General features: G+C 34.2%; 1 protein-coding gene across 1 annotated transcript in view; it reads right to left on the bottom strand.

The window, feature by feature from the left end:
- Positions 1 to 12505, bottom strand: part of ZNF236 (zinc finger protein 236) — a 214280-nt gene that overhangs the window by 87676 nt on the left and 114099 nt on the right. Inside the window, exons 15-16 of the mRNA XM_044683430.1 lie at positions 9490 to 9638; positions 2145 to 2248 (exon numbers count right to left, since the gene is read on the bottom strand). Coding sequence (XP_044539365.1) covers positions 2145 to 2248; positions 9490 to 9638 — 253 coding nt within the window. The remainder of the gene's footprint in view (positions 1 to 2144; positions 2249 to 9489; positions 9639 to 12505) is intronic.

The following is a 12505-nucleotide window of genomic DNA, read 5'->3' as shown; positions in this document are numbered from 1 at the left end:
TAACAACAAATCAATCTAAAAAGACGGAGGTCTGATAAAATTCCATTTAATAAATTCTAAGAAAATATGACATTAGGCAAAAACAACATTTTTTCCAAATGGTCAGTGTCTACATACAAATAGTACGCAATATCCCAACAGTAAATCAACTGGTTCTCCATACAGTTAGTAAAACTTCTAAGTCTCAAGTCCTCTATCATTTTATTGATGAGCATCTGATTTACATTCTTTGTGCTTAGTCAACAACTTACTGTGTTTGGCAAAAATATATGAATGACATGATTTGGGTTAGGGCAATGTTATGGTTATAAATGGAAAATGACATAGAAAAGCACCAATATTTTATTTTTCATTTCCACATAAATTTTTATATATATACACACACACACCTACTTACACAGATACAGAATACTGTCTGTGTGTATACAAAAGATTTATTATGGTCTGAAAAAAAAATAGAAAAATGCTGTTTAAAATTTACTTCAATTATTTCTGAAAAACAGAAACTAAAGGAGATTTACATGCTAATCGCTGATTGAAAATAAGAGAAAGTAATTCCAAAATTATTTTGAGAAATGGTAGTATCACTGGAAAAAGTGGCTGGCCTTTCAGGGTTACAAATAACATAAGAGAAGAGCATTACCAACCATAAAACACTAAATAAGTATGAATCATTTATTGCTATTATAATTAATAAAGCCTACAGTGGAATATTTGATAAGCAGGTAGATTTAAGAGTCCTGATTTTAACGTCTTATCTCTCAGATCCTAACACTAAGTTCAAGTCTTATCTCTGATCCATATTAGTTCTTTAACTCTGGGAAATCATCTAACCTCTCAGTGCCCCAGAATTCTTTCTAAGGCTAAACTTCTGAGAAAGTATCAACTTTTATTGTTACAGGGGATTTCTTCATCCTGGAATTCATTGCAACCATAAAATTACAGATCTGAGCCAGAGTTCTCAGGTGCAGTGAGCTAAACCAACTAGATGTCCAAACAAAAGTTAGGCATTAATATGGTGAACCCCTGGAAGTTGGGGGCCACTGGGTGGCCTAAGGAAAGGTAAATCAACTTAGTGAGAAATGAAACAGGTCAAATCTTCCATACTGAACACAGTGAGAATAGCCAGCTTAAAGCCCCTAAACTTTCTGTTTGTACAAGAAAGGTCCTGGTATCATCAGCATTATCACCATCATCAACAACTACAAGAATTAGTATTTCTATAGCACATGAAAATTTGCATTTTATTAAAATATAAAGCAAATATCTCATTTAATCCTAACAACTACCAAGGGAGAAATATATTATTGCATACTAATTTTACACATGAGAAAACTAACACAGACAAAAGATAAATTATTTGCTCAGGGTCATATAGCTAGTAAGTATCTGAGGTTGGACTTGAAATCAGGTCTTCTTGACTCCAGGTATAGCACTCTTCACTATACTATCCAAGAAGGAGAAAAGGAAGAAGAAAAGGAAGAAAAAATAAAAAGTCTGGCCAATTAATAATAAATTATAGTATTTTTTAAAGGTCATGTACTTTATAATATCACTACATCTACATTATTTAAATATGTATACACACATACATGTTATCATCTTAGGAAGATTTGGATTTAAATCCAGCTTCAGACACTCACTAGCTCTATGATCCTGGGCAAGTCATTTAACCTCTGTTTGCCTCAGTTTCCTCAACTATACGATGGGGATAATAATAGCACATATCTCCCAAGATTGTTGTGAGGATTAAATGTGTTTTTTAAAGCCCTTACCACATTATATAATACAAATTAAGTGATACATAAATGCTTATTTCCTTCTATTACTACCCTTTCTTATCCAAACACTTGTCAGTTAAAGGCCAATCTGCTAGTGGCAGATTCTCTAATATCTTAGAAGCTGTCTCACTAAGTTCAGGTAACCTTATCATTAAGACCTTACTTGAAATCTTATTAAACCAAGTCTGTCAAAACTTGCAATTTACTGGCATATCCTTTGAGGGTCACCTCCTTGACATGATGAAGCATGTGCATGCAAGCATGTGTGTGTAAACACATGCTAATCTAAGGACTTGGTTGCTCAGAAAAAGACACAAAACCAAATAAACAAAATTTACTTAAGAAAAACAGGTATAGATTTACCTGTAAGCCCGTCTACTTTGATCTTCATTGTCCTCAAGAAACTGTGGTCGTTGAGTTTGTAGTTCCATTTCTTCTTGTGAATGTTCTTGAATCAAACGAGTTGTCTAAAATTAAAAGTCTTAGATCAATATAAAGACAAAATCAGAAATCAGATCACTTAGCTACTAATACAATATTTACTAAATGTAGGCTCCAGATCAAGTAATTTAATACTGCTGGATCTTGTTTTTCTTATCTATAAAAAGGAGGCCTTGGGCTAGGTATTTAGGTTGATCTTCAAGCTCTAAGTTTAGGATCCCTTGAAGAAAAATGAAATCTAAAAATAATTTCAAAAAGTATATAGACGAATCTACAAAGTAAAGGTATCATATTCTGATACAATTTTAATATTGAGATTATCCCTCTTATATGCCTCAAGCCATACTATGACCACACTGTATATGCATTGATTTTTAAAGTTTTCTTGTTCCTCAGAAGGACTGAAGAAAAGAAATTTAAGACAAAAAAGCAGTGCCTTCAGATCTATATGACATCCTAGAACAGTGTTTAAAAAAAAAAACCAAAAAAAACCTTGTACTAATGGGCTAGCAATATGCAAATTACAAATAACCTGCATTCTGAGAAAAAAAAAAAGTTGTTTGCAACTTGGGACATATTTCATGTAATCTTAACTGGGCCTTCACTTTTGCTTGGAAATCCTTTCATTAAAGGATTTTAACTCTTAATATATCCCATCTTGCTGGATTATATTTTCAATTAATCTCCCTTTGTCCAAAGTATTTTCATTCTCCCTGCCTACAAATGTGCTCAAATGTTCCCTATCATAAAACAAAATGTAACAAAACAAAAGAACCTTCCCTGCTTAATTAAACTTTCCATCACATTTTATTTCTCCCCTTTGCTAATAAACTTTTATTTTAAAAAGTAGCTTACATTCACTGAGTTCACTTTTTCACAACCAAGTTCTTTACTCACTCACTCTATGACTTCTTTCTATAACTCTACTGAAATTACTATCTCAGAAGCCATCAGTAATTTAACAGCCAAATTCAGTTGTCTTTTTTCAGTTCCAGGCCTTCAGGTTTGTGTAATAGCTGACACTTGACTTCTGCCCTCCTACTCCAGCAAGACTCTTCATCTTAGACACCAGAGTGAATTGTTTATCTTTTAATATGTCCAGTGGCTCTCAATCTTCTCTTATTTATTGGCTTCCTTATCCTCTTATTTTTTCCCTCAATGTACACAAGTCTTCCAAATTTACCCTCTTCTGTTTTCTTAATGAGTAAGAGATGTAGAACAGTCTCTCCCTTAATCTTCTCCATTTAAAAAGCGATATTACCTCTAAAATGTCTTCCCAAAAATTAGAATCTCCAGCAGAGATTAAGAGCTCCAGACTTGAGGGCAGTGAAATGGCTGCGGATAGACAACCAGACCTGGAGCCTAGAGGTACTGGGATCAAATGTGACCTCAGATACTTCCTACTTGTGTGATCCTCAGCAAATCACTTCCCCATATTGTCTAGACCTTACCAATCTTCTGCCTTAGAACCAATATACAGAATAGATTCTGAGACAGAAGGTGAGGATTTAAAAAGATAAAAACCTCCAGATTTACATTTCCACATTCTCAAAATGTCTCTTTCATCTTCGAATCCTTCCTTATTCATGTAATCTATTCCCTACAAAATACTTCTCATTCTGAGCCTTCTTTCTATTCCCACAATAATATTCTAATCCAGACATTTTAACAGCCTCTGAATTAGTCTACCTATTCCTAGTTTTGCTCTCATTTAAATCAATTCTTTACAATCCTACTAAATTAAGTTTCTTTATACATGACTACTTCATGCCTTTACTCAAAATATTGTGCAATTTTCTACCGATAACAATAAAATCTCAACTCATTGGTCTCACATGAAGGCCTTCTAAATCTGATTCTAACCTACCTCTCTAGCAATTCCATTTCATGTTTAGTTCAGCAAGATTAATTTATCTTGGAACAGATTCCAAACTTTCCAGATTCTAGGTCTTTCTCATAGTTCTCTATCCTTGAAATATCATCCCCAACCCTGTCCCTATTTCTTTCTATTGAAACACTAAATATCCTTCAAATGCCAGCTTAAATATAATTTACTGAAAGCTTCACAAAATCAGTATGAATGAGCCTCAGTGACCTTCTAGTCTAAATGATTCCTGAAAACGAATCTCTATTTTACTATAATCTGAAAAATCTTCATATAGTCTTTATACTTCTGGTCAAGTAAGGGAGAAATCCAGCAGAAAGCCAATTAAGCTTTTAAATTGCCCTAATCCGCCAAGAAGTATTTAAAAAGAAAATAACAACAACAAAAAAAATCTAAATTTCCTCTAAGTAACTTCTACCACAATTGCTCCCAATTCTCTCCTTTAGGCCACTTCTCCTGATAATCCACACCCCTGAAGCTCTGAATTTTAAGTAAATTCTATTGTATTTTAAAATGTGTTGATTTTAGGGAAAAGCTAGAGTAAGAAAGAGCAAATCTTAGTCCCTTTTCTACTTTCACTTGAAATAAACTCTCAATAACTGTCTTTCCTCTCTTTAGTCCCATGTCATAAAAGACCATGGGGGGGGAGGGGGACCACCCACAACTTTTCTTTTGCTAGTTAAGCATCCCCAGTTGTTTTCAAATTATCTTTAAATGGATTAGATTCAAGATTCCTCAATATCTCAGGGCATTCCTCTGGATGCTTGCAATTTATCAGTCCTTCATGAAATAAGGTGCCCAGAATTCAAAACAATATTCTAAATACAGCTAGATCAGGGTGGTGTCTATCAGGTTTATCTTTCCCTTGTTTCTAGACACTATTTGCCACTGGGTGCCACCCTACATGTGACTTGTAAAGGCCTAACATTCTTGTAAAGACCCTCACATCTTTTTTAAATTCTTCCCTTTTGTCTTAGATTGATACTAAGTATGAATTCAAAGGTGGAGAGACAGTAAGAGGTAGGCAATTGGAGTTAAGTGAGTTGCCCAGGGTCAATAAGCTAGAAAGTGCCATAATTGAACCCAGGATCTCCTTTCTTTAGGCCTGGATCTCTTATCCACTCAGCCACCTAGCTGTCTCAATCCTCACATCTTTTTCTCACTATCTTAACTATTCTCGCATACCTCTATCTCTTGCTACCAAATAGTTTGGGGTTTTTTAAGTACCCAAGTTTTAAGACTTTACATTTAGTTTTACTAAATTTCATCTTAATACATCAGCCCAATGTTCTGCCTGTCGAGTTCTTTTTTAGATTTGACTCTGTAATCCAGTGTATGAGCTATCTGTCCCAGCTCCCTGTCATCTATGAGGTTTGCTATCTTGCAATCACCCAAATCTTTGTCAAAGGCAAATACAGATGTCTGAGGAATGCTACTAGAGACCTTTGAAGTCTACATTAAACCATTTCACCTAATTTTAAGGTCCAGTCATTGAATGGTTCTAAATGTAACTATAATATTCTTTAGCCTTATTTTTCCAACTTTTCCAAACAACGGCACATGACATTTTATGAAATTCTTCCCTAAAACAAAGGTAAACAATAGCTATAAAATTCCTCTTATCTACAAGTTTTGTAAACTATGCCCAAAAAAAGAAATAAAGTTAATCTAATATGATTTAATGATGAAGCTATACTAGTTCTTTGTGATCACCATCCTTTACTAGATATTAACTTTACCTTCATTAATACACTCTGGAAACCCCAATGACTTGGAATGGTATTTGCACAGTTGATTCTCATTCATTTTAAAAATATATGGAAATTTGTCCTTCCTTGATCCTATAAAATTGCTTTTGTTTTTTACAATTCCTCCCAACCCCACCCCATAGTCTCACTTAGCTGTAATACATACAAGTTAAATTATATGGCATAAGATAGAAAAAGGGTAGGAAAGAAAAATCTAAGATATGATTGGATTAGGGAGATGTCAGGTCTGCACTCTCCCCCCACCCCCACAAAGTTTTAGTATTCCTGATAATCTTTTCTTTTAATATTCTTAAACATCATCTCCTTTATACTTTTGCTTCTTTGCTTGTGCCTTAAAACGCGTTCAGAATTTCCTGTTCCTCAAGAAGGATATTGCTTGATTCTGTCACAGACACATCTATTATGCTGGAAACACTGTAAGCTCTGCTGACTTGTTTTATTATTTTAGTATTAGAGCTTTTCCTCACAGCAAAAGAAAACACACACACACACACACACACACACACACACACACACACACACACACACACACACAAAGTCTTCCTCAGGACATAACACACATTGATTTCTGTTATTTTCTGTGTAAGGGTGGTCAATGATTATTACCTGACATTTTGGAAAGACTGGTAGTAATAGAGCAGCCAATGATGATATACTAGGTGATGAATCCTATTAAAAGTTCAGCACTATCTCAAGAAGAGCTCCTAACATTCCTATGGAACCAAGCCACATGTATCTATTCATCCAGTTATAGACTTCTTGCTCTTCTCTTCTGCATATATGTGGTGGGTTGTGTTTTTTTTAAAACCCTTACCTTACCTACCTTACTTTGGAATCGATATTAGTACTTTGTATTGGTTCCAAAGCAGAAGAGAGGAAAAGGCTAGGCAATGGGGGTTAAGTGACTTGCCCAGGGTCACATAGCTAGGACAAGTCTGAGGCCAGATTTGAACCTATGACCTCCCATCTCGTGTCCTGACTCTCAATCCACTGAGCTACCCAGCTGCCCCCTGGATATTTATTTTTAAAAATCAGGCTGGGTGATGAGTTCCCTCAATTAAGACACTTATACAATTCCCCTTTTTTCTTCCTCTTTGAGAACATTTCTTTATGTCTTCAGAATTTATTTAAGAACTTTCTATCCCTCTTGGAGTGATTTTCCTTGTAGAATTTCAGGCCATGGAATTAAGCTCATCCTTTCTCTTAATACTCTGAAATCTATTCTCCATATATCTAGGGTAAGTATTAGACTATGGCAGACAACATGTTCATTTTAGTTGTTTTTTTTTTTTTTTTTTTTTTTATAAAAACCCTTACCTTCCATCTTGGAATCAATACTATGAATTGATTCCAAGGCAGAAGTGCAATAAGAGCTAGGCAACAGGGGTGAAGTGACTTGCCCAAGGAAACACAGGTAGGAAGTGCCTGAGGCCAGACCTAGCTCTTAATCCATTGGACCATTTATCTTCCCCCAGAAGTATTCATTTTCAATTAAGATTCCCAACACTTCTGTCCTAGCAACTGCTTTCTCCTCATTGGTATCAGATCCAGAAGAATGAAACTGTCATTAATGCAAATCAATAAATTATGGGCTATCGATTGTATGAAGAAGGGGAAGTGGGAAGGAGAGACTGACAGACAGACAGAGACAGAGAGAGTTCCAGAAGGTATCTGGATAACCCTTAATCATGCCCTAGAATGCCTAGTTCTCATTCTGTTTCCTGATTTCTTTGTTTGGTGTGCGATATAGTATGATAATTTGGCCCCTTTGCTTCTTAAGATTTTTATTCACATACTCTTCCCACAATACCCTTTTTTTTAATTCCACATACTTCTTCCTTCCAAGAAAGTACCAACTGGCAATAATCTTTCTTTACATGGACCTCACAAAGCACTGTTCAGTTTAATACTCAAAACATTTATTGAACATCTTACGCTCAAAAGTATTGTTCTGAGTAAAGTAGATATAGTCACTATTCTCTAAGAGTTACAATACAGGAGGGTTGATATGATTTATTGCCTTCAGAGCTATAATTGTTAATAGTTTTCCCCTCTTAACATCACTCAAACATGGTTTAATTGCTACTCCTACTCAAATTGCTCCACTTTTTTCTCACTGTAACCAAAAAGAGGAAATCTTACTGAATTTTCACACAGCAACACTGAATACCTAAAAATAGCTATTATCCTCCCTACTCCCCCAATCTTTTCTTCTTCAACATAAATTTCCCCAGTTACTTCAAATGATGCTTATATGGCCTTAAAATTCAAAGTCTTTCATCATTCTGTTTGTCCTTCTCTGGATATTCTCTAACTTATCCTAAACTTTGTTATGCAGAATTCAACATAATATTCAATCTGGTTAAAGCAGAGTACAGCATCACTATCATTCCTCATTATAGGAGGAATATGTTTCTTTTAAAGCAGCCTAAAATTATACAAATTTTTTGGACTTTCATACCATACATTTGACCTTGAAGATCATATAAACTCCCAGATCTTTTTCAGACAAACCATGTCTCTTTCACCTTGAATTTATGAAGTCAGTTCTTTGAATTCTTGTGTAAAGCCAAAGTTCTAATTTCAAGATTTTTTTTTTGCTCAAGTCATCCAGTGTGTTTGGGATTCCTTCCTAATTTTTTGCCATCTGATAAGATTTCCTTCATTGCCTTTGTCCCAGACATTATACGATTATAACTTCATTATTTGTCATTTCATAAGAGTACAATAGAGAAAGTGATAATAATAATGAAATAAAAAAGTGAAAGGAAGTATATATCTCCAATGCAATCTTCAAAAATTACCAACTGTCTCAGTCTTATTATTAATAAGATTTCCCCCCTCAGAATTCATATAGTATGCATCTTACCATAACATAAACATCTTGAAATTAACTTTAAACAAACGATACCACATACATTTAAAGAGGAGAAATCTCTCCTGTGTACCAAGGGATAATCAACTTAAAAAACTACTGCATTTTAGTGGTTACATAAAAGATGTTAATAAGCTTATTTCTTCAACATGTTTCTCTTTCTAACTATCATATTAAAAGTTATTGAAAAGCAAGATATATTTCTGGTGATTTGTGCCTAGACAATATAACACAGAGCATGATATAATGCACAGAATATTTACCTTGGGAATTAGAAAGGCATGGTTCAAACCCCATCTCAGAATTTTACAAGCTGTGTGACTCCTAGTAAGTCACTTAACTCACCCCAGTATCAATCATATCATATGTAAAATAAGGGGACTGGACTTGATTAGCACTAAGGTCTCTCCCAGGTCTAAATCTATAACCCATTAAATGAAATTATCAAATCTAGTTTTTAATTAAACAGTGAAGGCAATATCAAGGTATTAAATTATTAAGGGGAAAATCAAAATGATCTAACAAAAAATTAAGATGAAACTAAATTATAATATAAACATTTTAAGAAGTCACAAGCAATTCAATCAGGTTTCAGCAATAAGGTGTCTCTGTTTCTTTAATTATTTTTCTTTGGTATTGTCTCAATCTACCAAAATTAGTAGGAAAAAGATAAGTTAGCACATATAGAAAAATAGACTTCAATGATTAACCATAAATTATTTTCCAATAAATACTCACTACATTAATAGTGTCTGTATTAGGAACTTGAAGCAGGTTCTGTTGATGGAAACTGGTTGAAAGAGCCTGAGATTCTAGTGTGCTAGAATCTTGTAGTTGTTGGACAGGTGGAAATTGATTCTGATTAAATGTATCAGTCACAGCAAAACCTATAAGAGATTAAAAAAAAAGAGGTGGTCCAAACAATCTTCCCAGACCTCAGTTTCTACACTTGTAAAATGACCCCTTATCTCTTTATAAATATATATATTCTAATTCTAATAGCAGAAGTTTTTAAAAAAAAATAAGCCAAAACTCTTTCTAAATTGATCTCAGAATTAGATATCATTAATTTAAGGGAAATGATACTGCAGGAGATAGATAAGATAGATATACACACATATAATATAATTTGTATTAACAATGTAATGTTAAATGGTTCTGTGCTACAAAATTTGTACTATGTAAACTCAAAATTTGTATTTTATAGATACCTGATGCTAAAATAGGGAACTCTTGGGAACTTGCTAGACTAGAAAGGATCAGTTAAAAAGAAAAAAAATCTAGGTAGGGTTCTGATATTCCATGTCATCAGGGCCAGTGGCTAGATTCAGGAATTTCACCAGAATGTAGAAAACAGCAAGGGGGGACAGCTAGGTCACTCAGTGGATTGAGAGCCAGGCCTAGAGATGGGGGGGGGGGGAGTTCTGGGTTTAAATCTGGCCCCAGACACTTCCTAGCTATGTGACCCTGAGCAATTCATTTAGCCCTCATTGCCTAGTCCTTACCACTACTTCTGTCTTGGCAACAGGGAGGAAAGGAGGAAAAGAGGAGAGGGAGACAGGGAGGCAGAGAGGCAGAGGAAATGAGCCTATAGAGAATTAGTCAGTAAGGAGTCAAGATTTATGAATGAAGGCCCCTTCTGGCTTAAGGAAGATAACTGCAGATAAAATGAAAATGAACAGATGATATCCTATTACAGAAGCAAGAAGGTATCACACTAATGATGCATATCCAGATTTAATATTGCATATCCATTTATTATCAAATCTGTCTGGTACTGGGCAAAAAAAAATAGAGAAATAGATGAATAAAATAAAATGGATATAACATCTACATCTAAATGTTCACAAACCATTACACTTAACAAACCTTTAGAAATAAAAATTAGGGAAAGGTTATATTATATAAATAAAAGCAGACAGAAAAATTGATCTGTCAAAGTGGTAGGAAAGGAATTTGGACCTACATCCTACACCACATTTCCCTAAGGAATTCTACATGAGTGGGACCCATATTCTATTTTTCTGATGTCCTTTTTTACTCTTATTGTTCTTTATATTTTTTATTTTTGCTGTAGCCTACTCAAACCCTCTCTATGCCTTTCCAATGCCTCCTGAGGAGTCCTCATCTGTTTATTGTTCAGCTACAGCAGTATTCCATAACTTGCAGCCAAACAATGTCACCCTAAGAATATGTTTGTTAAAAAGTAGAAGTTCTGGTCTCTGGGTGAAATTTGAAATTACTAAAGGAGCTTGCAATTTGCTGAAGACAATCTAGTCTATTCTTTTGTTTTGAATATAGGGGCTGGCTTAACTGTATGTGTATAGTATCTGTCCATGATTTATATACTTATGGTCAAGTTCTATTAACTATCCATATTGGAAAAGGCAAAATGCCATTCAGAAACATCTAGAGAACCTATCCATTGGGAATTCATACTCAACATGGAATGTGGTAGTTCATTTACTCTATTTTATGCTTAATCTGATTCTTATAATTAGAGAATTGATTAATAATAACAAAGTTTGCAAGCATTTTATAAATATTATCTCATCTGATTCTTCCAAATGCTGAAAAGTAAGTATGATTATTATCTCCACTTCAGAGATGAGGAAACTGAGGCTGAGAGATCTGCCACAGGATCACAAAGTTAGGAAGTATCTTAGGAAGGTTTTAATCTAAGTTTTTCTTGATTCCAAATCCAACTTTCTTTACTATATCACCTAGCTGCTACAACATCAAATTTACTTCTGTGGTTATGTCATTAAAAATCTCTTGCACAGTATTAACAGAAGATACCTTGTTGGAATAGCCATTAAGGTGGCATTTTCCACTATCTAACCAAATGATTATGGTTGTGTTGCTGATTTTTAATGAATAATAATAATAGTGAATTTTTCTCCCTACAACTTTTAGTCAAGATACAGCATGTTGTGGAATATCACTTGAAAAAATCAAGGATGCTTTTGTAGACAGGAAAATAAGAGTATGGGATGGTAACTGTTAATGCTTTCCATTACTTTTGGGGAGAATATGAATATCTAATTTTTTCCCTATTTCTCTGATATCCTTCAGATACCTTATGAATCAGTCCTTCATTATGCTCATAATTATGCCATTTTCACACAAGTATCTACTTGATTCAATGCTACTTTTCATTTATCATCATATCCAGGTCTGTGATAATGTTCATAAAAATCCTTGTCTATCATATCTGGTTTTTTTCTATCAACCTCCTTCTATTTTCATTCTTTATTGCCCTCAGGGAAAAGGAAGAGTAAGAGAAAGGAACAAGCATTAAGCACTTACTACATGCTAAGTACCGTGCTAAGTACTTTATAATATCATCTGATCCATACAACAACCATAGGAGTTTAGTGCTCCCTATTTTACAGTTAAGGAAACTGAGGAAGCTGGCAAAGAAATGACTTGGCTAGGTTACACAGCTAGTAAGTACCTCAGGGCACATTTGAACTCAGGTCTTCTGACTCAAGGTCCAGTACTCTATCCTCTGTGTCACCTAACAGGATGCCTCAGAATGTTTTACCTTAATTGAGTCTATTGAAAACCTTTCTTCAAATTAACTTCATCCTTTATTACTTTTCTTTGTCAAGTAATATTGCTTATAATGTTCCTCAACTTGAGATCTTATAGTATGATGTGATGTGATGTGATGTGATGTGATGTGATGTGATGATATGATATGATATAATATAATATAATATAATATAATATAATATAATATAATATAATA

Source organism: Gracilinanus agilis, chromosome 1 (assembly GCF_016433145.1).
Source record: "Gracilinanus agilis isolate LMUSP501 chromosome 1, AgileGrace, whole genome shotgun sequence".
Lineage (NCBI taxonomy): Eukaryota > Metazoa > Chordata > Mammalia > Didelphimorphia > Didelphidae > Gracilinanus > Gracilinanus agilis.
This window is presented reverse-complemented; position numbering and strand designations above follow the sequence as displayed.